This window comes from Amblyraja radiata, chromosome 5, assembly GCF_010909765.2.
Source record: "Amblyraja radiata isolate CabotCenter1 chromosome 5, sAmbRad1.1.pri, whole genome shotgun sequence".
Classification (NCBI taxonomy): domain Eukaryota; kingdom Metazoa; phylum Chordata; class Chondrichthyes; order Rajiformes; family Rajidae; genus Amblyraja; species Amblyraja radiata.
Genome location: NC_045960.1, coordinates 111,052,373 through 111,080,125, shown reverse-complemented (window position 1 = coordinate 111,080,125; position 27,753 = coordinate 111,052,373). Strand labels below are relative to the sequence as shown.

The 27,753-nt window shown below is 46.2% G+C and overlaps 1 protein-coding gene across 2 annotated transcripts in view; it reads right to left on the bottom strand.

Annotated features, from left to right (window-relative positions):
- Positions 1–849: 849 nt before the first annotated feature.
- The window catches only part of cdc40 (cell division cycle 40), a 165,251-nt gene continuing 138,347 nt past the window's right edge, over positions 850–27,753 (bottom strand). For both annotated transcript variants that reach the window (XM_033021983.1, XM_033021984.1), the window contains 3 exons: positions 18,406–18,482; positions 11,032–11,176; positions 850–1,563 (listed from right to left, as the gene is read on the bottom strand). In XM_033021983.1, coding sequence (XP_032877874.1) covers positions 1,386–1,563; positions 11,032–11,176; positions 18,406–18,482 — 400 coding nt within the window. In that variant the 3' untranslated portion in view covers positions 850–1,385. The remainder of the gene's footprint in view (positions 1,564–11,031; positions 11,177–18,405; positions 18,483–27,753) is intronic.

Here is a 27,753-nt window from a genome sequence, read left to right as displayed (position 1 = left end):
CACGCACGTCTTTGGAGCGTGGGAGGAAATCGAAGATCTCGGAAGAAAACCCAGGCAGGACACAGGGAGAAAGGTACAAACTCCGTACAGACAGCACCCGTGGTCAGGATCGAACCGGGAACTCTGGCGCTGTGAGGCAGCAACTCTACCGCTGCCATCCTATTGAAGGACAAATGTGCAAGTTTGTAATTAGGATTCCATTAAGTTTGCAATAGAAAGAAACGAAACAATTAAAAGCTGCAAAACTGTAATCCTATGGTAAATATTAAGTCTTGAAACTTAATATTGAAGATTGAGGGGGGATCTTATAGAAACGTACAAAATTCTTAAGGGGTCGGACAGGCTAGATGCAGGAAGATTGTTCCCGATGTTGGGGAAGTCCAGAACAAGGGGTCACAGTTTAAGGATAAGGGGGAAATCTTTTAGGACCGAGATGAGGAAAACATTTTTCACACACAGAGTGGTGAATCTCTGGAATTCTCTGCCACAGAAGGTAGTTGAGGCCAGTTCATTGGCTATATTTAAGAGGGAGTTAGATGTGGCCCTTGTGGCTAAAGGGATCAGGGGGTATGGAGAGAAGGCAGGTACAGGATACTGAGTTGGATGGTCAGCCATGATCATATTGAATGGCGGTGCAGGCTCGAAGGGCCGAATGTTTCTATGAAACAGTAAAAACCTCCAATTCCTGAACGATATATTCAAAGAAAGGTCAATTTCATCGATGAGATATAATGGCTTGACAAATAAGATGACTACATTTCTCTGTAAATTGGTGGAGCTTTGACAACTGTACTGCAGAAATGAACCACTTCTGAATTGCAAGTTGCTATTTAATTAATAAGTCTGTAGGCATAATCTATTTTCCATTTAATAACACACTGCGCTGTAATACAAGGGAATGGTGCCCCCAAGGTTCATTTAGTCAGTCGCAAGCAGCAACTGCGTTGAATAATAAATCGACATTAAAAGGACAGTAGATTCTTTGAAGATACCGCAATTCTCCGGGGAATCTTTGACTGCCTTGGCCCGAAAGAAACACTGCATGATAGTTGTGTTCTTTACATCAAACGACTTTAGAAGAGTCATGTGTTCAAAATCATCCTTTATCTTGCCCCTTCCAATTTGAATCTGCATCCTCAGAGCAACACAAATTCAAAATAACGGGGTAATTTTAAAACAGTACTGAAGTTTTTTTTTGGCTGTTGAAGACTATTCAATTATAAAACACTAGTCTCGAAGCTTCTAGCCCAGTTTTTTTCTTGAGAGAGTGAGCGGCTTTAGCCACGAGGCAGGTGTCTGCAAAAGCACTTATCGCAGGAGTTCAAGGCCGCTTCTCGAGGGTGCGCTGGTGCCAGGGAAATCGGGGGAGATTCCAGGAAGTGGCTTCAGTCCCACAGTTTGATCTGGCCGTCCCAGCCACACGTGATGACTTTGGAGGTTTCGTGGGGGTGCCAGATGGCGCTGATGCACACCTTGTCGTGGGCCTTGATCCTGCTGTACAGTTTGGTCGTCTTCCAGTCCCAGATGTTCAGCTTGCCGTCGGCGTCACCCGAAGCGACGTAGCTGCTCAAACAGAAGACGGGATTAGAAGGCAAAGCAGAGGCTGCACTGACAACATGAGAATGGCGATCGCAAGGTGACACACTTCTCAACTCACCAATAATAAAACAATGCTTATACCTTGTTTAAGATTTATTCCTCATGTTTTTGTTTGGTTTGGTTTATTAGGCGACACAGTAGCTGCTGCCTCTTAAGGATTAGTGATCCGGGTTCAATCCTAATCTTGGCCACTGCCCGCGTGGAGTTTGAATGTTCTCCCTGTCACTGTGTGGGTTTGCTCCTGATTTCCTCCCTTTTACTTTTAGACTTTTAAAGTACAGCTTGAAAACAGGTTCTTCGGCCCAATGACAATAGACAATAGGTGCAGGAGTAGGCCATTCGGCCCTTCGAGCCAGCACCGCCATTCAATGTGATCATGGCTGATCATCCCCAATCAGTACTCCGTTCCTGCCTTCTCCTCATATCCCCTGACTCCGCTATTTTTAAGAGCCCTATCTAGCTCTCTCTTGAAAGCATCCAGACAACCTGCCTCCACCGCCCTCTGAGGCAGAGAATTCCACAGACTCACGACTCTCTGTGAGAAAAAGTGTTTCCTCGTCTCCGTTCTAAATGGCTTACTCCTTATTCTTAAACTGTGGCCCCTGGTTCTGGACTCCCCCAACATCGGGAACATGTTTCCTGCCTCTAGCCTTTAAGTGTCCAAGCCCTTAACAATCTTATATTTCAATGAGATAGAAACATAGAAAATAGGTGCAGGAGGAGGCCATTCGGCCGTTTGAGCCAGCACCGCCATTCATTGTGATCATGGCTGATCGTCCCCTATCAATAACCCGTGCCTACCTTCTCCCCATATCCCTTGACTCCACTAGCCCCTAGTGCTCTATCTAACTCTCTTGAATCCATCCAGTGACTTGGCCTCCACTGCCCTCTGTGGCAGGGAATTCCATAAATTCACAACTCTCTGGGTGAAAAAGTTTTTTCTCACCTCAGTCTTAAATGACCTCCCCTTTATTCTAAGACTGTGGCCCCTGGTTCTGGACTCGCCCAACATTGGGAACATTTTTCCTGCATCTAGCTTGTCCAGTCCTTTTATAATTTTGTATGTTTCTATAAGATCCCCCTCATCCTTCTAAACTCTAGTGAATACAAGCCTAGTCTTTTCAATCTTTCCTCATATGACAGTCCCGCCATCCCAGGGATCAATCTCGTGAACCTACGCTGCACTGCCTCAATCACAAGGATGTCCTTCCTCAAATTAGGAGACCAAAACTGTACACAATACTCTAGATGTGGTCTCACCAGAGCCCTATACAACTGCAGAAGAACCTCTTTACTCCTATACTGAAATCCTCTTGTTATGAAGGCCAACATTCCATTAGCTTTCTTCACTGCCTGCTGTACCTGCATGCCAACTTTCAGTGACCGGTGTACAAGGACGACCAGGTCTCGCTGCACCTCCCCCTTACCTAACCTAACCCCATTGAGATAACAATCTGCCCCCTTGTTTTTGCCGCCAAAGTGGATAACCTCACATTTATCTATATTATACTGCATCTGCCCACTCACTCAACCTGTCCAGGTCACACTGCAACCTCCTAATATCCTCTTCACAGTTCACACTGCCACCCAGCTTTGTGTCATCCGCAAACTTGCTAGTGTTGCTCCTAATTCCCTCTTCCAAATCATTAATATATATGGTAAACAGTTGCGGCCCCAACACCGAGCCTTGTGGCACTCCACTCGCCACTGCCTGCCATTCTGAAAAGGACCCGTTCACTCCTACTTGGAAACATAGAAAATAGGTGCAGGAGTAGGCCATTCGGCACTTCGAGCCTGCACCACCATTCAATATGATCATGGCTGATCATCCAACTCAGTATCCTGTACCTGCCTTCTCTCCATACCCCCTGATCCCTTTAGCCACAAGGGCCACATCTAACTCCCTCTTAAATATAGCCAATGAACTGGCCTCAACTACCTTCTGTGGCAGAGAATTCCAGAGATTCACCACTCTCTGTGTGAAAAATGTTTTTCTCATCTCGGTCCTAAAAGATTACCCCCTTATCCTTAAACTGTGACCCCTTGTTCTGGACTTCCCCAACATCGGGAACAATCTTCCTGCATCTAGCCTGTCCAACCCCTTAAGAATTTTGTAAGTTTCTATAAGATCCCCCTTCAATCTTCTAAATTCTAGCGAGTACAAGCCGAGTCTATTCAGTCTTTCTTCATATGAAAGTCCTGCCATCCCAGGAATCAGTCTGGTGAACCTTCTCTGCACTCCCTCTATGGCAAGAATGTATTTCCTCAGATTAGAAAACCAAAACTGTACGCAATACTCCAGGTGTGGTCTCACCAAGACCCTGTACAACTGCAGTAGAACCTCCCTGCTCCTATACTCAAATCCTTTTGCTATGAATGCTAACATACCATTCGCTTTCTTCACTGCCTGCTGCACCTGCATGCCTACTTTCAATATAGCCAATAAGAAGGGTTTCGGCCCGAAACGTCGCCTATTTCCTTCGATCCATAGATGCTGCTGCACCCGCTGAGTTTCCCCAGCAATTTTGTGTACCTTGCCTACTTTCAATGACTGGAGTACCATGACACCCAGGTCTCGTTGCATCTCCCCTTTTCCTAATCGGCCACCATTCAGATAATAGTCTACTTTCCTGTTTTTGCCACCAAAGTGGATAACCTCACATTATCCACATTATACTGCATCTGCCATGCATTTGCCCACTCACCCAGCCTATCCAAGTCACCTTGCAGCCTCCTAGCATCCTCCTCACAGCTAACACTGCCCCCCAGCTTCGTGTCATCCGCAAACTTGGAGATGTTGCATTCAATTCCCTCGTCCAAATCATTAATATATATTGTAAATAGCTGGGGTCCCAGCACTGAGCCTTGCGGTACCCCACTAGTCACTGCCTGCCATTCTGAAAAGGACCCGTTTACTCCTACTCTTTGCTTCATGTCTGCCAACCAATTTTCTATCCATGTCAACACCCTACCCCCAATACCATGTGCTCTAATTTTAGTCACCAGTCTCCCAGGCAGGACCTTATCAAAGGCTTTCTGAAAGTCTAGATACACTACATCCACTGGCATCCCTTCATCCATTTTACTTGTCACATCCTCAAAAAATCCCCTCATCCTTCTAAACTCCAGAGTGTACAAGCCCAGCTGCTCCATTCTCTCAGCATATGACAGTCCCGCCATCCGTGGGAATTAACCTTGTAAACCTACTTGCTGCACTCCCTCAATAGCAAGAATGAGTCCAATGCTGAACAGCAATCACCCCATACACTAACACCATCCGACAAACTAGGGACAATTTACAATTTACAGAAGCCAATTAACCTACAAACCCGCGCGTCTGGAGTGTGTGAGGAAACCGGAGCACCTGGAGGAAACCCTTGTGGTCACAGAGAGAAGGTACAAAGTCCGTGCAGACAGCACCCATAGTCAGGATTGAACCCGAACCCTCGGTGCTGTAAGGCAGCAACTTTACAGCTGTACCACTGTGCAACCCACTACAAACCACCCACTCTCAGAGCCTGTGGAACGAGTCTGTGGAATTCTCTGCCTCAGAGGGCGGTGGAGGCCGGTTCTCTGGATGCTTTCAAGCGGGGCTCTTAAAGATAGCAGAGTCAGGGGATATGGGGAGAAAGCAGGAATGGGGTACTGATTGGGGATGATCAGCCATGATCAAATTGAATGGCTGTGCTGGCTCAAAGGGTCAAATGGCCTACTCCTGCAACTATTGTCTACTGTTAAATGGCCTCTGTAAATGGGTCCAAGTGCTTCAGGAATAGATATGAAAGTGGGATAATATAGATCCAGTGTGAACGGGTGCCGGAGTGTGTTGATTCTTTGTTGTCGATCCCAGAAGAGGATCTGCAATCATACATTACAATCGCTCCACTCTTTTAAATCCTTATTTCACTAAACGATACACCCTGTATCCTGTATCTGCCCATGTGGATGGCTTAATTGTAATCATGTATAGTTCTTTTTTTGACTGTATAGCAGGCAAACTATCTTTTCACTGTACTTTGGTACACGTCACAAAAATAAACTAAACTAAACTCTCTGGTCAGCATGGTGGGACAAAGGGTTGTTTCCATGGCGAATCAATTTACTGCCAATGTACATAGAAGTGCTTGCTGTGCCTGCTGTCACTTGTGTAATGAGGGCATCCCTGGTTCAGCCTACAACTGCTGCTCATGGGGCTGTGGTCTGCGGAGCTTCTAGCCGCGGGCGTGGCGTGGATTTACCGTCCGGAGTCTGGGGCCCCTTGCCGGGGATCGCCGGAGAATAGCTCCGACCGCCGGTCTCCGGTAGGAAAGTGCCTACAAGCCGCGGAGTGTGTTTGACCGTCCTGATGTCGGAGTTTGGATCATCCCGACGAGAGGGTCTGTACATCGCGCCGTCCGTAGAGGCGACTAAGGAGGGTTTATGGCCCCGACCACGGGTGAACAAAGGAGGGGGACTAACTGAACTTTGTTTCCTTCCACCACAGTGAAAAATGCTGTGGTGGATGTTTGTGTTAAATTGTATTGTGTATTGTGTGTTCTTTTTAAGTGTATCGCTGCTGGCAAATTCATTTCACTGCACCTTCGGGTGTATGTGACAAATAAAATTGACTTTGACCTTGACTTTGACTTCATTGAGAAAGAGTCATACAGCGTGGTAACTGGCCCTTCTGTCCAACGTGCCCACACTGACTAACATGCTCCACCTACACTCATTCCTCCTGCCCACATCCCTCTAAACCTATCTAAATGCTTCTTAAACGTTGTGCCTCAACTACATCCTCCGGCATCTTGATCCATACACCCACCACCCTTTACATGAAAAAGTAATTCCTCAGGTTCCTATTAAATCTTCCCCCACCCCCTCACCTTAAACCTCTGGCCCTCGATTCCCCTACTCTTGGCAAGAGACTCTGTGCGTTTATCCGATCTATTACTCTCATTATGTTGTACACCTCTATAAAATCAGCCCTCATCCTCCTGCGCTCCAAGGAATAGAGTCCTAGCCTGCCCCTGCCAACATTGTCGCCAATCTTTTCTGCACTCGTTGCAGCTTATGATCCAAGTTACTTTGTGTTTTGCTCAAGATTTCAGCATCTGAAGTTTCTTGTGTCTCCTTATCAGTTAAAGTTGGATGTTCAAAGTAACATCTCACTGGCATTTTGCTAACACCTTCCAAGTTTGATTACTCATGCAGCTATTATTTGTGCCATGACCACATTTGTTCCTGTCAGCTGCAGCTCACAGTCGATTATTCAGACAATTCCACACAAACAACACATTGTGCTTCAAATTTCTTGTGATATCCAGAGTGTGGAATATTAATCTACTGACGTGGGCGTGAGTCCCACTACCTTTTGTATTCAAAGAATTAAATAAATGTTGGAATAAAATGCCAGTGCATGGAATGACATCAAACCGCATAATTAATAGATTGCTTTAAAAGCCAATCTTGTTGACTAATGCCTCTCAGGGGGTGGGCATCTGTCATCTCCATCCCATTACGCCTGTGAGCATGACCCTCGGTTATTAGTGTGGTCAACTACCCCCACAAATGGTCCACATATAACCATAAAACAATTACAGCATGGAAACTTACAGGGGGGCAGATTATTATCTCAATGGGGTTAGGTTAGGTAAGGGGGAGGTGCAGCGAGACCTGGACGTCCTTGTACACCGGTCACTCTGAAGGCAGGCAGTGAAGAAAGCTAATGGAATGTTGGCCTTCATAACAAGAGGATTTCAGTACAGGAGTAAAGAGGTTCTTCTGCAGTTGTATAGGGCTCTGGTGAGACCACATCCAGAGTATTGTGTACAGTTTTGGTCTCCTAATTTGAGGAAGGATGTCCTTGTGATTGAGGCAGTGCAGCGTAGGTTCACGAGATTGATCCCTGGGATGACGGTACTGCCATATGAGGAAAGATTGAAAAGACTAGGCTTGTATTCACTGGAGTTTAGAAGGATGAGGGGGCCGATCTTATAAAAACATATAAAATTATAAAAGGACTGGACAAGCTAGATGCAGGAAAAATGTTCCCAATGTTGGACGAGTCCAGAACCAGGGGCCACCGTCTTAGAATAAAGGGGAGGTCATTTAAGACTGAGGTGAGAAAAAACTTTTTCACCCACAGTTGTGAATTTATGGAATTCCATGCCAGTGGGCAGTGGAGGCCAAGTCACTGGATGGATTTAAGAGAGAGTTAGATAGAGCTCTAGGGGCTAGTGAAGTCAAGGGATATGGGGAGAAGGCAGGCACAGGTTATTGATAGGGGACGATCAGCCATGATCACAATGAATGGCGGTGCTGGCTCGAAGGGCCAAATGGCCTCCTCCTGCACATATTTTCTATGAAATGCTCTATGAAACAGGCCATCTCGGCCCTTCTAGTCCGTGCCGAACACTTACTCTCACCTAGTCCCATCTACCTGCACTCAGACCATAACCCTCCATTCCTTTCCCATCCATATACCGATCCAATTTATTTTGATAATAACCATATAACCATATAACAATTACAGCACGGAAACAGGCCATCTCGGCCCTACAAGTCCGCGCCGAACAATTTTTTTCCCTTAGTCCCACCTGCCTGCACTCATACCATAACCCTCCATTCCCTTCTCATCCATATGCCTATCCAATGTATTCTTAAATGATACCAACGAACCTGCCGCCACCACTTCCACTGGAAGCTCATTCCACACCGCTACCACTCTCTGAGTAAAGAAGTTCCCCCTCATGTTACCCCTAAACTTCTGTCCCTTAATTCTGAAGTCATGTCCTCTTGTTTGAATCTTCCCTATTCTCAAAGGGAAAAGCTTGATCACATCAACTCTGTCTATCCCGCTCATCATTTTAAAGACCTCTATCAAGTCCCCCCTTAACCTTCTGCGCTCCAGAGAATAAAGACCTAACTTATTCAACCTATCTCTGTAACTTAGTTGTTGAAACCCAGGCACCATTCTAGTAAATCTCCTCTGTACTCTCTCTATTTTGTTGACATCCTTCCTATAATTGGGCGACCAAAATTGTACACCATACTCCAGATTTGGTCTCACCAATGCCTTGTACAATTTTAACATTACATCCCAGCTTCTATACTCAATGCTCTGATTTATAAAGGCTAGCATACCAAAAGCTTTCTTTACCACCCTATCTATATGTGATTCCACCTTCAAGGAACTATGCACGGTTATTCCCAGATCCCTCTGTTCAACTGTATTCTTCAATTCCCTACCATTTATCATGTACGTCCTATTTTGATTTGTCCTGCCAAGGTGTAACACCTCACATTTATCAGCATTAAACTCCATCTGCCATCTTTCAGCCCATTTTTCAAAATGGCCTAAATCACTCTGTAGACTTTGGAAATCCTCTTCATTATCCACAACACCCCCTATCTTGGTATCATCTGCATACTTACTAATCCAATTTACCACCCCTTCATCCAGATCATTGATGTGCATGACAAACAACAAAGGACCCAACACAGATCCCTGAGGCACCCCACTAGTCACCTGCCTCCAACCCGACAAACAGCCATCCACCATTACCCTCTGGCTTCTCCCATAATGATAAAATCGAAATCGAACCTGCCTCCACCACTTCCACTGGAAGCTCATTCCACACAGCTACCACTCTCTGAGAGTAAAGAAGTTCCCTCTCATGTTACCCCTAAACTTTTGTCCCTTAATTCTCAAATCATGTCTTGTTTGAATCATGTCCTCTTGTTTGAATCTTCTCTACTCTCAATGGAAAAAGCTTATCCATGTCAACTCTGTCTATCCCTAACATAATTTTAAAGACCTCTATCAAGTCCCCCCTTAACCTTCAGCACGCCAAAGAATAAAGACCTAACTTGTTCAACGTTTCTCTGTAACTTTTGTGGAATTCCCTGCCACAGAGGGCAATGGAGGCCAAGTCACTGGATGGATTTCAGAGAGAGTTAGATAGAGCTCTAGGGGCTAGTGGAGTCAAGGGACATGGGGAGAAGGCAGGCACGGGTTGATTGTCAGCCATGATCACAATGAATGGCGGTGCTGGCTCGAAGGCCCGAATGGCCTCCTCCTGCACCTATTTTCTCTGTTCCTATGTTTCTATAAATGTAAACTGTCCCTTCTGGGTGTGGGATAGTGTTAATGTGCGGGGATCGCTGGTCAGCATGTATCTCCAAACTAACTGATCGCTGTATCTCCAAACTAAATACTCAGACACCAACAATTCCCAGGTCATTGATCATGGCACTGAGTGTAAGAGCAGGAAGTTATGATGCAGCCTCATCGGACTTTGCCTCTCTCACCTTAAAGCTTCTGACTGTCTACCCTTTCTCTGCTTCTCATAATGTTATATATCAGGTCTCCCCTCGGCCTCCGGCATTCCGGTGAAAACAATCCAATTCTATCCAACCTCTCGTCGTTAATAGACAATAGGTGCAGGAGGAGGCCATTTGGCCCTTCGAGCCAGCACCGCCATTCAATGTGATCATGGCTGATCATCCACAATCAGTTTCCTGTTCCTGCCTTCTCCCTAAATCCCCTGACTCCGCTATTTTTAAGACCCCTATCTAGCTCTCTCTTGAAAGCATCCAGAGAACCTGCCTCCACCGCCCTCTGAGGCAGAGAATTCCACAGACTCACAACTCTCTGTGAGAAAAAGTATTTCCTCGTCTCCGTTCTAAATGGCTTACTCCTTATTCTTAAACTGTGGCCACTGGTTCTGGACTCCCCCAACATCGGGAACATGTTTCCTGCCTCTAGTGTGTCCAAGCCCTTAACAATCTTATATGTTTCAATGAGATCCCTTCTCATCTTTCTAAACTCCAGAGTGTACAAGCCCAGCCGCTCCATTCTCTCAGCATATGACAGTCCCGCCATCCTGGGAATTAACCTTGTAAACCTACACTGCACTCCCTCAATAGCAAGAATGTCCTTCCTCAATTTAGGGGACGAAAACTGCACACAATACTCCAGGTGTGGTCTCATTAGGCTCTGTACAACTGCAGAAGGACATTAACACAGCCTAATTCAGGCAACATTCTGATAACTGCACACTGCCTCCACATCCTACCTTCAGAAAGGAGATGAGGAGGAATATTTGTTAAGTCAGAGGGTGGTGAATCTGTGGAATTCATTGCCACAGAAGGCTGTGGAGGCCAAGTCAATGGATATTTTTAGAGTGGAGATTGACAGATTCTTGATTAGTACGGGTGTCAGGGGTTACGGGGAGAAGGCAGGAGAATGGGGTTCAGAGGGCAAGATAGATCAGCCAATGATTGAATGGCGGAGTAGATTTGATGGGTCGAATGGCCCAATTCTGCTCCGAGAACCTATGAACTTCCTATAATGTGGCGACCAGAACTGCACACAATACTTCAAATTTGAAAAGTATTATTTAAAAGCAATAACAAATCAGAAATTAAATCGATATTCCATAAACTCACCTCATATCAGGAGAAAAATCCACCTGACAGGCATAACCAGCCACCATGTGGCCCTTAAAGATCTTCTTCTTGTTCAGTCGGAATCTGTTTTGAGCTCCAAAGATTAAAATTTGATTATCCATTGATTGACATGCCAGCCACTTTCCTGTACAAAAAGCAAGAGACAATAATTAAACCCATTATTTGTGCAACAGTTCATCAGATTGACACAAGTTAACATTTAGAATCCCAGTATAATTTCTGCAATCTAGGTTAGACAATAGACAATAGGTGCAGGAGTAGGCCATTTGGCCCTTCGAGCCAGCACCGCCATTCAATGTGACCATGGCTGATCATCGCCAATCAGTACCCCGTTCCTGCCTTCTCCCCATTTATCCTGACTCCGCTATCTTTAAGAGCCCTATCTAGCTCTCTCTTGAAAGTATCCAGAGAACCGGCAGAGAATTCCACAGACTCACCACTCTCTGTGTGAAAAAGTGTTTCCTCGTCTCCGTTCTAAATGGCTTACTCCTTATTCTTAAACTGTGGCCCCTGGTTCTGGACTCCCCCAACATCGGGAACATGTTTCCTGCCTCTAGCGTGTCCAAACCCTTAATAATCTTATATGTTTCAATATGATACCCTCTCATCCTTCTAAATTCCAGAGTATACAAGCCCAGCTGCTCCATTCTCTCAGAATATGACAGTCCCGCCATCCCGGGAATTAACCTTGTGAACCTACGCTGCACTCCCTCAATAGCAAATAGATTTGATTCAGAAGGAGTATCTGAGTTTTTTAGGTACACAAAGATGCTGGAGGAACTCAGCAGGTAAGGCAGCAACTATGGAGAGAAGAAATAGGCGACATTTCAGGTTGGGAGAAAGCAAGGGACTATGTGAAATTCGGGAAGTCAATGTTCATACCACTGGGTTGTAAACTTCCCAAGCGAAATATGAACACCTCCAATTTGCGCTGGGCCTCAGGAGGAGGCCCAGGACAGAAAGGTCGGATTCAGAATGGGAGGGGGAGTTGAAGTGCTGAGCCACCTGGAGATCAGGTTGGTTATTGCGAACTGAGCGGAGGTGTTGGAGCAAACGATCGCCAAGTTGACACCTGGAACAACAGATGCATTAGATGAGGTTGGAGGGAGTGCAGGTGAACCTTAGCTGTCGGAGTTTTTTACCTCCTTCTATAGAGGTTATTCTACTATGAATAGTTCTTGTTACTTTACTGGCATCCAGTCACAGAGCGTTGGGATGCGAGCTGTAATGCAGCTCCACTCAAGGAAGATCTGTAGATTGATGACACAAGGAACTGCAGATGCTGGAATCTTGGACCAAACACCAAGTGCTGGATCAGGCAGCACATGTGGAGGGATTGGACATGGGATATGGCACAGCGGTAGAGTTGCTGCCTTACAGCGCCTGCAGCGCTAGAGACCCGGGTTCGATCCCGACTACAGGCGCTGTCTGTACAGAGTTTGTACGTTCTCCCCGTGACCACATGGGTTTTCTCCGAGGTCTTTGGTTTCCTCCCACACTCCAAAGACGTACATGTTTATAGGTTAATTGGCTTGGTGTAAATGTAAATTGTCCCTTGTGTGTGTAGGATAGTGTCAGTGTGCGGGGATCGCTATTCGGAGCAGACTTAGTGGGCCGAAGGGTCTGTTTCCGCACTGTATCTCTAAAACTATTTTAAAAAAACGAAAGTGACGTTTCGGGTTGGGGCCCTCCTTCAGACTCATCCCAAACCGTAACAGACCGATCCATCAGTCGGAAGAAGGTTCCTGACCCAAAACGTCGCCTGTCCATTCCCTCCACAGACGTTGTCTGAGCCGCCGAGTTTCTCGGGCACTTGCTCGAGATCTGCATCTTGTCAGATTCACAAGGCAGTTTCTATCTTGCAGCAAAGGTCAAAAGATCAGAAGAAGGATGTTACCGAGAGTGGAGATCTCTGAAAACATCCACTGCAAGCAGAGGCTCAGAAACAGGTACGGGGGAAATATGTGAGATGGAAACATGGACAATAGGTGCAGGAGGAGGCCATTCGTCCCTTCGAGTCAGCACCGCCATTCATTGTGATCATAGCCGATCATCCACAATCAGTAACCCATGCCTGCCTTCTCCCCAAACCCCTTGATTCCACTAGCCCCCAGAGCTCCATCTAACTCTCTTTTAAATTCATCCAGGGAATTAGCCTCCACTGCCCTCTGTGGCAGAGAATTCCACAAATTCACAACTCTCTGGGTGAAAAAGTTTTTTCTCGTCTCAGTTGTAATGGCCTACCCTTTATTCTTAGACTGTGGCCCCTGGTTGTGACCTCTTAGACTGTGGCCCCTGCTTGTGACCTCTTAGACTGTGGCCCCTGGCCCCATTAGAGGATGATGACTGACTTTGGTGCCTTCCCTCAGTGGGGAAACTTTGATTCTGCTGTGTGCGGATGTTTTTATGTTGAACTCTATCATGTGTTGTGTTCTTTATTTGTAGTGTATGGCTGTACGGTAATCTCATTTCACGGTGCCATCTGGCACATGTGACAAATAAATGTATCTTGTATCTTGGTTCTGGACTCCCCCATCATTGGGAACATTTCTCCTGCATCTCGCTTGTCCAGTCCTTTTATAATTTTATACTTTTCTATAACATCCCCTCTCATCCTAAATTCCAGTGAATACAAGCCCAGTCTTTCCATCTTTTTTCATATGACAGTTCCGCCATCCCGGGGATTAACCTCGTGAACCTACGCTGCACTGCCTCAATAGCTAAATTGTCCTTCCTCAAATCAGATGGAGAAGGAAAATACAACAAGTAGCCTTTATTGTCATTCAGACCTTGCGGTCTGAACGAAATGTTGTTGCCTTGCAGTCCTATATATAGTAAAAATGACAAAACACACAATAAACACAAATTAACATCCACCACAGTGAGTTCAACAGGCACCTCCTCACTGTGGTGGAAGGCAAAAGTCTTAAGTCTTTGTCTCATCCCTTCTTATTCTCCCTCTGCGCCGAGGCCGCTGTCGCTGTCCCAGCCGCCGCTGTCGTCCACTGGGCCCGCGGTCGGGTCGAGTGGCCGCTGCCGCCAGAACGTGCCCCAGTTCCGAGTTCTGGTCACCGCTGTCCCAGCTCCGAGGCCAGGTCGCCTTTGCCGCAGCTCCGATGCCATGTGGCCGCTGCCGCTGTCCCAGCTCCGAGGCCAGGCCGCCACTGCCGCTGCCAAAGCCGCCGCTGCCCAGCTCCGAGTTCTGGTCGCCGCTGCCGCTGTCCCCGCTCCGAGGCCAGGTCGCCTTTGCCGCAGCTCCGATGCCATGTGGCCGCTGCCGCTGTCCCAGCTCCGAGGCCAGGCCGCCACTGCCGCTGTCAAAGCCGCCGCTGCCGCTACCCAGCTCCGAGTTCTGGTCGCCGCTGCCGCTGTCCCAGCCGCCGCTGCCGCTGCCCCAGCTCCAAGGCCGCCAGCTCCGCCATTAGGCCTCGGCGCAGGCGGAGACGGGGGATACGACAAAAGTCGCATCCCCCGAAGGAAGAGACCAAAAACGTGCCCCCCCCCCCCCACATACACAACATAATAAACCAAAAATCAACTAAACAGGACAAAAGAACAACACAAAAAAAGAAGAAAAAAACAGACAGACTGCAGGCGAGCCGCAGCTGCTAAGGCAGCGCCGCCATCTTTTCCCAAATGCCATTTCCCCCCAAAAATTAGACCACTTGAGCGAGTCATGGAATTTTGTACTTCGATGCAACATGCATTTAGTTTTTAGTTTCATGGATGAAATTGTCTTTGATCTACAAATACCAGCATCTCAGATGAAAGGAATTTATATTTGATCCTCGTATCTTTACAGAAGAAAAACAACAGCACTGTAAGTGTGAAGAAAGGAACTGCAGATGCTGGTTTATACCGATGATAGACACAAAGTGCTGGAGTAACTCAGCGGGTCAGGCAGCATCTCTGTGGAGAAAACCAATGGGTGACGTTTTGGGTCGGGTCCCTTCCTCAAACCGTCATTCCTGACCCGAAACATCACCCATCCTTTTTCTCCAGAGATGCTGTCTGACCCGCTGCGTTACTCCAGCACTTTGTGTCTACCAACAGTTGTCAGGTTAGGTAGCAGATTCTTAAGAGTCATAGATAGAGTGATACAGCGTAGAAACAGACCCTTCGGCCCAACTTGCCCATACCGGCCAACATGTCCCATCTACACTAGTCCCACCTGCCAGCATTTGGCCAATATCCCTCCAAACCTGCCCTATCCATTGTACCTGCCCAACTTTCTTAAACGTTGCGATGGTCCCAGCCACATCTACCTCATCTGGCAGCTCGTTCCATATGCCCACCACCCTTTTGTGAAAAAGTTACCCCTCAGATTACTATTGAATCTTTTCCCCTTCACCTTAAACCTATGTCCTCTGGTCCTCGATTCTCCTAATCTGGGCAAGAAACTGTGCATCTACCCGATCTATTCCTCTCATGATTTTATACACCTCTATAATATCACCTCTCATCCTCCTACGCTCCAAGGAATAGAGACCCAGCCTACTCTCAGACCCTCAAGTCCCGGCGTGGATAGGATGGATGTGGAGCGGATGTTTCCACTAGTGGAAGAGTCTAGGACTAGGGGTCATAGTCTCAGGATTAAAGGACATTGTTTTAGGAAGGCGATGAGGAGACATTTCTTTAGTCAGAGGTTGGTGAATCTGTGGAATTCTTTGCCATTTTTCTTTTTAAGGCAGAGATAGATAGAGAGATAGATATAGATAGATATAGATAGATATAGATAGATATAGATAGATATAGATAGATATAGATAGATATAGATAGATATAGATAGATATAGATATAGATATAGATATAGATAGATAGATAGATAGATAGATAGATAGATAGATAGATAGATAGATAGATAGATAGATAGATAGATAGATAGATAGATAGATAGATAGATTCGTGATTAGCACAGGTGTCAGAGGTTTTGGGGAGAAGGCGGGAGAATGGGTTTAGGGGGGAGAGATCGCTCAGCCATGATTGAATGGCGGAGTAGACTTGATGGGCCAAATGGCCTAATTCTGTTCCTATCCCATATGTCCTTACATCCTCGTAAATCTTCTCTGTACCCTTTGCAACATCCTGTGGCAGAAGAGTTAAATTCCTGCAGCTGGTTCCAATAATGTATATTTACAGTGAAAAAAACATCTTGTGTCCCCATGTGTTATTCTCAGTCATAATATAAGCAATTTGTATAAACTGCCGGTGTACGCTGCTCGAACCATAACAACATCTTCTCGGCAGCAGTGAGGGTACAGATGGTGCTCTAGAGACATTCCTATGTTGCAAACAATTCCCATCCTTTCCTGCTCCCCTCCCCCCACCCCCATCCTTGTTCTTTGCTTATCAACAGGAACATTCTGATTCTTATCCCAAAATAATAATACCGCAGAATGGGAACATGACCGCTGATGCTTGAAGTTCTAAATAGAAACAGAAGGTGCAGGAAATGGCAGATGAGGCGACATCAGTGTGGGGGAGAATTGGAGTTGATGTTTCAGGTCTTCCATCATGGGGCTATAGTCTTATGGGCTGGAAACAGGCACTTCGGCCCCCACTCAACCATGCCGACTAAGATGCCCCATCTAAACTAGTCCCATTTGCCCACATATCCCGTTAAACATGTCTCTACTACTTATTTCATTTCATTTATTTCATTCCCCTTACATGTTTTTCCTCTACCTGCTAAATTTTTGTAAGGTGTCCTTGAGACTCTTGAAAGGCGCCCATAAATAAAATTTATTATTATTATTAAACCCTTTTTTTTCCTCACCTCCAGTTCCCTCCCCTCTACATTCAGTCTGAAGAAGGGTCCTGACCCGAAACATCGTCCATCCTGTTTCTTCAGAGATGCTGCCTGACGCCGCTGAGATACATCAGCACTTTGTGTCCATCCATCCATACCTTTCCTATCCATGTACCTGTCTAAATCTATCTCTATACTTATAAAACTCTGATCTTGGATGTGTATTTATTTGTGTGTGTGTGTGTGTGTGATGCTCGTGTGCGTTTCACATCTCCTCGAAAACACGACGCGCTAACGGTGAAATGTTTACATATTCCGATAGAGATTTACGGCATGATGTCAAAAATCGCCTTATCTGAAACTTTCATGCATCATTCATGAGTTATTTATGAAAATGTTCACAAATGTGCAGAAACTTGGGAAAAATAACTGCTTTTTCCCTGTGCTTACAGCTGTGACGTCACAATGGGATCCTGCTAGCAACATTGTTGCAATCCAAGTACACTGAGTCCTGCTAGCCCTAGCAAGTGCAAATGCAATTTTTAAAGTCACAGTACACTGAGTTCTGCTAGCTAGCAAGTGCAAATGCATTTTTTTTAAAGTTGAGTTACTACTGCTGGTTACTACCTTCGATTTTATCCTTATCTACCCAACCCTTATCTACCTTCGATTTTATCCAACATCTGCAGTTCTCTCCAACATCAACATCAACATGGTTTTGGTTTCTAACGTTTCCTGTTTCTGATTAAAGTCTTTGTCCTGAAAGGTTAACGCTGTTTCTCTTTCTACTGACCTGAGATGTAAAACCAGAGACAATAGACAATGGACAATAGGTGCAGGAGTAGGCCATTCGGCCCTTCGAGCTAGTACTGCCATTCAATGTGATCATGGCTGATCATCCCCGATCAGTACCCCGTTCCTGACTTCCCCCCATATCCCCTGACTCCACTATCTTTAAGAGCCCTATCTAGCTCTCTCTTGAAAGTATCCAGAGAACCTGCCTCCACCGCCCTCTGAGGCACAGAATTCCACAGACTCACCACTGTGAGAAAAAGTGTTTTCTCGTCTCCATTCTAAATGGTTTATCCCTTATTCTTAAACTGTGGCCCCTGGTTCTGGACTCCCCCAACATGGGGAACATGTTTCTTGCCTCTAGCGTGTCCAAATCCTGAATAATCTTATATGTCTCAATGAGATTCCCTCTCATCCTTCTAAACTCCAGAGTGTACAAGTCAGGGATGCAAGCAGAAGCCTCCACGTGGCGCATCCTGGGCAATGCTGACGACAGAAACTGTACCACAGTGACTGACTCAAGAAGCCAATTCTGCAACCACCGACCGTCACTAACCGACCGGAAAGACGTGATATGGAAGATGGCCGGACACGAGGAAGTAGTGTACAAGCCCAGCCGCTCCATTCTCTCAGCATATGACAGTCCCGCCATCCCAGGAATTAACCTTGTAAACCCACGCTGCACTCCCTGGGGGGGGGGGGGGGAGTAGCACAAGAAAGGGAGATCGGATACTGGAGAATTTAAGAATCCCTGATACCCGCTGCAGGCCCACTCTCACTGCACAGGTAGTTCAGAGATGATAAATACTCACCATTGGGTGACAATGTTACTGCAGGCATGGAGTGCATACTTGGCTCTGCGATGTATTTGAAGTCCACGGGAATGTCCCTATAGAATAACAACACAGGCAGGTAAGACCATGGAAAGCAACTTACAATTCTAATAGCTTTAAGGCGAAAACCGGCTTGGTGGCGCAGCGGTAGAGTTGCCACCTTACAGCGCCAGAGACCCGGGTTCGATGCTGTCTGTCCGGAGTTTGCACGTTCTTCCTGTGACTGCATGGGTTTCTTCCGGATGCTCCGGTTTCCTCCCATACTCCAACGACATGGAGATTTGTAGTTTAAACAACTGTCGCTAGTGCGCAGGATAGAACTCAAGTCAAGTCAAGAGAGTTTATTGTCATGTGTCCCAGATAGGATAATGAAATTCTTACTTTGAATCACCACAATACAATATAGTAGGCATAAATACGGAACAGATCAGTGTGTCCATATACCATTATATAAATATATACACACATCAATAAATAAACTGATAAAGTACAAATAAACAGATAATGGTCTATTAGTGTTCAAAGATTTGTTTCAGTTGAGTTTAATAGCCTGATGGCTGTGGGGAAGCAGCTATTCCTGAACCTGGACGTTGCAGTCTTCAGGCTCCTGTACCTTCTACCTGAAGGTAGCGGGGAGATGAGTGTGTGGCCAGGATGGTGTGGGTCCTTGATGATACTGCCAGCCTTTTTGAGGCAGTGACTGCGATAGATCCCCTCGATGAGTAGGGAGGTCAGAGCCAATGATGGACTGGGTAGTGTTTACTACTTTTTGTTGTTTTTTCCGCTCCAGGGCGCTCAAGTTGCCGAACCAAGCCACGATGCAACCGGTCAGCATGCTAGAGTACGGGTGATCGCTGGTCAGTGCCAACTTGGTGTTCCACACTGTACCTCTAAACTAAACTAAAGTAAGGTATAAAGCATGAAGGAGATGCACGGGGCAAGTTTACACACAGAGGGCGGTGAGTGCGTGGAACACACTGCTGAGGGGTGGTGGTTGAAGCAGACACGTTAATGGCGTTTCAGAGACGTGGATAGGCAGGTGGATATGCAGGCAATGGAGGGCTATGGGTCATGCCCGGGGGTAGATACATGATGGTCTTGGCATCATGTTGGGCACAGACACTGTGGGCTGAAGGGTCTGCTCTTGTGCCGCAATGTGCTGCTTTCTATGTTCTGTTGAAGTTCAGACAACTCATTCACCGGATTGCAAAGGTGTGGTGATCTAAATACCCGTATGGTACAAACCATGTGCTCATACACAAGCCTATCTGTCAGAGTGATGAATGAGTGGGATAAACGATCTAAGAAGAGATCTCAACAACACCTTCTTTTAAATTTTAAATGCAGCAACTCCATTGAAACTTATTGAAACATATAAGATTATTAAGGGCTTGGACACGCTAGAGGCAGGAAACATGTTCCCGATGTTGGGGAAGTCCAGAACCAGGGGCCACAGTTTATGAATAAGGAGTAAGCCATTTAGAACGGAGATGAGGAAACACTTTTTCTCACAGAGAGTGGTGAGTCTGTGGAATTCTCTGCCTCAGAGGGCGGTGGAGGCAGGTTCTCTGGATACTTTCAAGAGAGAGCTAGATAGGGCTCTTAAACATAGCGGAGTCAGGGGATATGGGGAGAAGGCAGGAACGGGGTACTGATTGGGGATGATCAGCCATGATCACATTGAATGGCGGTGCTGGCTCGAAGGGCCGAATGGCCTACTCCTCCACCTATTGTCTATTACTATAGAGAAGTACGGTGGTTGGGGTGGCACGGTGGCGCAGCGGTAGAGTTGCTGCCTCACAGCGCCAGAGACCCGGGTTTACCCCTGACTACGGGTGCTGTCTGTACGGAGTTTTACGTTCTCCCCATGACCGCGTGGGTTTTGTCTGAGACCTTCAGTTTCCTCCCACACTCCAAAGATACACAGGTTAAATGACTTGATATAAATGTAAATTGTCCCTGTGTAGGATAGTGTCAATGTGCGGGGGATTGCCTATCGGTGCGGACTCCGTGGGCCGAGGGGCCTGTCTCCACGTTGTATCTCTAAAACTAAAACTAAGAAACTAAAGTAAAGGGAATAAAGGCATGTCAATCAGTTGAGGATCACATTCGATGGTAAACCAGACCATGAAAGGAAAGGAGAAATGACGAAACATCTCAACATAGAACCATTGCAATTATTTGTTAGCTGCAAGAGACAAAGATGATGTCAATTCATTGGAGTGTTTAAAAAAAAAGGACCATGTTTAGGAATCTCAAGAGAACGGGCTGCAGCTGTACCTAAGAAATTAATGCCAAAAATCTTTTTGCAACTGAGATTATTTAAAGTAATAAATGTTTGGGCACGGAGCGGAAAAGAGTCTGAAAGTACTCCGATTTAAATCTGATCAAATGCTTTTTGGATGAAATTCATATAATTCCAGTAATGTTTTACCCCACCACCCTCCGCATCCAGCACATTTTGGCCAGGTACAATGTGATTCCACAACCAGCTACATCTTCTCCTCCCCATATTCTCTTCAGAATTCACAGCAATGGATCTCCAGCAAAGACGGGGACATCGCGCCAACACTGTTAAAAGATTTACTTACCAGGATTAATTACCACCTTGTGTGCAATACATTCTCTGAAAGTTTGGAACCGTTTGGTTAGAATAGTGACGAACAGGGTGGTGAATGTGTGGAATTCATTGCTACACAAGGCTGTGGAGGCCAAGTCAAAGGATATTTGTAAGGCAGAGATAGATAGATTCTTGATTAGTACGGGGTGCATGGGTTATGGGGAGAAGGTAGGAGAGGGAAAGATAGATCAGCCATGATTGAATGTCGGAGTAGACTCGACGGGCCGAATGGCCTAATTTTGCTTGAACACTTATGAAGGTTGAAGCCTGCATCTGATTTAGGTGTTTAACCTTATCATTGCCACCCCAGAGATTTGTTACAAACGCCTCACGGCCTGGTCCGGGAACTCAAACATCCAAGAACAAAGGAGATTATAGGAAGTGGTAGACAATGTCCGGTGGTCCGTCAAGGGTACTGATCTTCTAATCATCGGAAGGATCTATAGGACGCACTGCCTCAAAAAGGCAGCCAATATCATGGATGTCCCACACCACCCTGGCCACGTTCTCATCTCACTCATCCCATCAGGAAGATGGTACAGGAGTCTGAAAACAACCAGGGTTTCCCAGGATGGCGGGACTGTCATATGTTGAGAGAATGTAGCAGCTGGGCTTGTACACTCTGGAGTTTAGAAGGATGAGAGGGTATCTCATTAAAACATATAAGATTGTTAAGGGCTTGGACACACTAGAGGCAGGAAACATGTTCCTGATGTTGGGGGAGTCCAGAACCAGGGGCCACAGTTTAAGATAAGGAGTAAGCCATTTAGAACAGAGACGAGGAAACACTTTTTCTCACAGAGAGTGGTGAGTCTGTGGAATTCTCTGCCTCAGAGGGCGGTGGAGGCAGGTTCTCTGGATGCTTTCAAGAGAGAGCTAGATAGGGGTCTTAAAGATAGCGGAGTCAGGGGATATGGGGAGAAGGCAGGAACGGGGTACTGATTGGGGAATGATCAGCCATGATCACATTAAATGGCGGTATTGGCTCGAAGGGCCAAATGGTCTACTCCTGCACCTATTGTCTATTGATCAACATCAGCAGATCCTCATCAACCATCACGTTCTTAAACATTACACAACACTAGCCTCAACTATGAACTTCTATGGATTGTCTTTGGTTGTCTGAAGAAGTATGTCTCTTTGCACCAGTGTTGTGGATGTTGATATATTGTGTTTTTTTTGTTTGCTACATATTATCTGCATTTCAATGCCAGCGTGTGGAGATGAGGGCTCCCTCTGCCAGAGCCCAGCCTGTGAATGTGGAGCAGAACAACAGGCAGCCAACCATGTCATCTCTGGGTGCCTGCTCTACCACCCACCAAATGGAGCTGTGTCAGGGCCTGGCAGATATTGACGCCAACAGGGACAACAACCTGGGCTGCTCAACACCCACCCGGCTTGAGATCTAACTATTCCTTTGGTTTATGTTTCATTCGCAAGAAGAAGATCTGTGTATTGCGTTTACATGCCTTAATGTTCCTACAAGTATGAATTTCATCATTCTGTTGTCGGTACGTATGATAATTAAACACAAATTGCTTGAGTAACGAAGCGGGTCAGGCAGCATCCCTGGAGAACAAGGTTGGGTAATGTTTTGGGTCGGGAACTGAAGAAGGCTTCCGACCCAAAACATCACCCATCGTTTTTCTCCAGAGATGTGTAGGAAGGAACTGCATGCAGATGCTGGTTTAAACCGAAGATAGACACAAAAAGCTATTTGTGCTGAATTCATGCTGTATGACTCTAACTGCATGAATTTTTAGATTATCTGTTGTGTATTTGTTTTGACATGCATATCACACTAGAATTTGCAAGAAACTGCAGGGAATTGTGTACGCAGCCCAGCCCAGACCATCACACAAACCAACCTCCCATCCATTGACTCAGTTTACACCTCACGCTGCCTCGGCAAGGCCAGCAGCATAATCAAGGACCAGTCGCACCCTGGCCACTCCCTCTTCTCCCCTTTCCCATCGGGCAAAATGTATAGTGGTGTGAAAACACACAACTCCAGATTCAGGGACAGTTTCTACCCAGCTGTTATCAGGCAACTGAACCATCCTACCACAACCAGAGAGCAGTGCTGAACTACTATCTACCTCATTGGAGACCCTCAAACTTTCTTTGATGGGACTTTGCTGGCTTTACCTTGCACTAAACGTTATTCCCTTATCATATATCTATACACTGTAATTGGCTCGATTATAATCAGGTATTGTCTTTCTGCTGACTGGTTAGACAATAGACAATAGGTGCAGGAGTAGTCCATTCAGCCCTTCGAGCCAGCACCGGCATTCAATGTGATCATGGCTGATCATCCCCAATCAGTTCGTGCCTTCTCCTCATATCCCTGACTCCGCTATCTTTAAGAGCCCTATCTAGATCTCTCTTGAAAGTATCCAGATAATCGGCCTCCACCGCCCTCTGAGGCAGAGAATTCCACACTCACAACTCTCTGTGTGAAAAAGTGTTTCCTCATCTCCGTTCTAAATGGCTTACCCCTTATTCTTAAACTGTGGCCCCTGGTTCTGGACTGCCCCAACATCGGGAACATGTTTCCTGCCTCTAGCGTGTCCAAACCCTTAATAATCTTATATGTTTCAATAAGATCGCCTCTCATCCTTCTAAACTCCAGAGTATACAAGCCCAGCCGCTCCATTCTCTCAGCATATGACAGTCCCACCATCCCGGGAATTAACCTTGTAAACCTACGCTGCACTCCCTCAATAGCAGGAATGTCCTTCCTCAAATTAGGGGACCAAAACTGCACACAATACTCCAGGTATGGTCTCACTAGGGCCCAGTACAACTGCAGAAGGACCTCTTTGCTCCTATACTCAACTCCTCATGTTATAAAAGCCAACATGCCATTTGCTTTCTTCACTGCCTGATGTACCTGCATGCTGAAGAAGGGTTTCGGCCCGAAACGTTGCCTATCTCCATCTCTCCATAGATGCTGCTGCACCCGCTGAGTTTTTCCAGCATTTTTGTGTACCTTTGCTTACTTTCATTGACTGAAATGCACGCAACAAAAGCTTTTCACTGTACACGTGCCAATAAACCAAGCTGACAAGAATTTCTAGAAAAGCAAGAATAGCGTGATGCTATCACTGTTTTGGTGAGAATACAGTAAAGAAGGCAAAATAATTTCACTTTCACTTTAAGGAGCGGGGTGCAAAGTTTAAAGGAGATGTGTGGGACTTGAATTTTGTTTTACATGGAGGCTGGCGGGTGCTTGGAACATGCTGTCGGAGGTGGTGGTGGAGGCAGTTAGTGGTGTTTAAGAGGCTTTTCGATGGGCACTTGGTTGAGTCACGTGCAGGCAGTTGGCATCATGTTCGGCACAGACATTGTGGGCTGAAGAGCCTGTTCCTGTGCCCTTCGATGTACTTCACTCCCAAGGGTCGAACTAAATTGAATCACTTCATGGATTTGTGACAAAAAACCTTCATAAACATTCGGTTGAGTGTGCAGCGAAAGGCCATTTTGCGTCACGATGCAAATAATGAGTTGGGAATTATGGTCGGCTGTGGCTTTGACTTGTATGAAGCCTCTCTTATATGTGTAGCAATAACCTACAAATTATGTAACGTAACGCACGTTAGCTGAGGGCAGTGAATGCATACATTTAATTAAAGTGTATATTATATTGGATGCTTCATGGATACAAAATGCTTCTTTGCGTCTAAATCACAGCAGACACACACAGGAAAAATGGAATAAAAGCAAAAATAATCTCTGTTTCCACGCTTTATCTGGAAACTAAACCGGCCCTTCGGCCCATCATGTCCACACCGATCAGCGATCCCCGCACACTAACACTATTCTACACACTAGGGACAATTTAACATTTATACCCAGCCAATTAACCTACAAACCTGTACGTCCTTGGAGTGTGGGAGGAAACCAAAGATCTCGGAGAAAACCCACGTGGTCACAGGGGGAACGTACAAACTCCACACAGACAGCACCCATAGTCAGGATTGAACCCGAGTCTCTGGTGCTGTAAGCGCTGTTAGGCACCTCTGTGTATTCACAGTGCCCTCCATAATGTTTGGGACAAAGACCCATCATTTATTTATTTGCCTCTGTACTCCACAATTTGAGATTTGTAATAGTAAAAATCACATGTGGTTAAAGTGCACACTGTCAGATTTTATTAAAGGCCATTTTTATACATTTTGGTTTCACCATGTAGAAATTACAGCAGTGTTTATACATAGTCCCCCTATTTCAGAGCACCATAATGTTTGGGACACATGGCTTCACAGGTAGTTGTAATTGCTCAGGTGTGTTTAATTGCCTCCTTAATGCAGGTATAAGAAAGCTCTCAGCACCTAGTCTTTCCTCCAGTCTTTCCATCACCTTTGGAAACTTTTATTGCTGTTTATCAACATGAGGACCAAAGTTGTGCCAATGAAAGTCAAAGAAGCCATTATGAGACTGAGAAACAAGAATAAAACTGTTAGAGGCATCAGCCAAACCTTAGGCTTACCTCTTTGCTCCTATACTCAACTCCTCTTGTTATGAAGGCCAACATGCCATTCGCTTTCTTCTCTGCCTGCTGTACCTGTATGCTTCCTTTCATTGACTGATGAAGGATCCGCAGATCCCATTGTACTTCCCCTTTTCCCAACTTGACACCATTTAGATAATAATCTTCCTTCCTGTTTTTGCTACCAAAGTGGATAACCTCATATTTATCCACATTAAACTGCATCTGCCATACATCTGCCCACCCACCCAACCTGTCCAAGAGAAGGAACTGTCCAAGATGGCGGCGTCTCGCGGCAACGGCCTCTGCAGTCCGTCTGTCTTTAAAAAAGATTTTGTCCTATTGAGTGTATAGCTTGGGTGTAGTTTATATATTGTTTTTAGCTGTGTAAATGTGGGGGGCGGGGGGGTGGGAAACTTTTAAATCTCTTCCCTGTACGGGGGACCCAACCTTTTCTCTGTTGGGTCTCCGTTGTCGTTGGGGCCTAGCACCGTGGAGCGGCCTCCAACCGGGACGACCTGGGTGCTCCAGATGGACTTACCATCGTGGGGCTGGCCGGCATCGGAGCGTGGAGAGCTGTGGTGGCGCGCGGCTGCGACCCGGCTCCGGAACTTCGGAGGCTCCAGCCGCAGGTCCGGTGGACGGTGACATCGGGAGCTCGCGGGTCCCTGGTGGGAGACCGCTTTTCGGAGCTCCCGCAACGGCAACTTCTCCCGCCCGAATTGCGGGACTGAAAACGACCCAGAGCGGGGCCTTACATCGCCCGGCGCGGCTTTAATGGCCGCGGGACTTGCCATCGGCCACCGGGAGCTTTAACATCGGGAGAAGAATGGAAAACAGGGAAGAGACAATGACTTTGCCTTCCATCACAGTGAGGAGGAGATTCCGATGTCCGCCGCCAGCACCACCATTCAATGCTCGGAAGCTCCAGCTGCAGCCGCAGGTCCGGTGGACTGGGACATCGGGAGCTCGCGGGTCCGGGTGAGAGACCGCTTTCCGGAGCTCCCGCAACACGACTTCTCCAGCCCGTGTCGCGGGGTTGGAACGACCCGGAGCGGGGCCTACATCGCCCGGCGCGGTTTTAATGGCCGCGGGACATTCAAACGCCCGCCGGGGGCTCCAACTTCGTGACATTTAGAACTGGAGCGGGGCCGTACATCGCCCGGCATGGCCTAAAAATACGGAGAAAAAATGGTGCAGGGGAGAGAAAATACTTTGCCTTCCATCACAGTGAGGAGGAGATTCACTGTGATGATGTTTGTGTAAATTGTGTTGGTTGTGTGGCTTGGTTCTTTTTCTTGTTGTATGACTGCAAAAAACAAATTTCGTTTGAACTTCATTTGAGGTTCTAATGACAATAAACGGTATTGTATTGAATATTGTATTGTATTGTAAGAACCAAAGCATATCACCTCATCAGTGAAACACGGTGGTGGGGGTGTTATGGCCTGGGCATGTATGGCTGCTGAAGGTACTGACTCACTTATCTTCATTGATGATACAACTGCTGATGGTAGTAGCATAATGAATTCTGAAGTGTATAGACACATCCTATCTGCTCAAGTTCAAACAAATGCCTCAAAACTCATTGGCCCGCAGTTCATTCTACAGCAAGACAATGATCCCAAACATACTGTTAAAGCAACAAAGGAGTTTTTCAAAGCTACGAAATGGTAAATTCTTTAGTGGCCAAGTCAATGAACCCAATTGAGCATGCCTTTTATATGCTGAAGAGAAAACTGAAGGGGACTAGCCCCCAAAACAAGCATAAGCTAAAGATGGCTGCAATACAGGCCTGGCAGAGCATCACCAGAGAAGTCACCCAGCAACTGTGATGTCCATGGATCACAGACTTCAAGCAGTCATTGCATGCAAAGGATATGCAACAAAATACTAAACATGACTACTTTCATTTACATGACATTGCTGTGTCTCAAACATTATGGTGACCTGAAATGGGGGGGACTATGTATAAACACAGCTGTAATTTCTACATGGTGAAACCAAAATGTATAAAAATGGCCTTTATTTAAATCTGACAATGTGCACTTTTTAACCACATGTGATTTTTTTTCTATTACAGATTGTGGAGTACAGAGGCAAATAAATAAATGATGGGTCTTTGTCCCAAACATTATGGAGGGCACTGTAGTTCAAGTCAACACATAATCTAAAAAGATGCATTCCTGCTTTATAACATGGAGATGATATA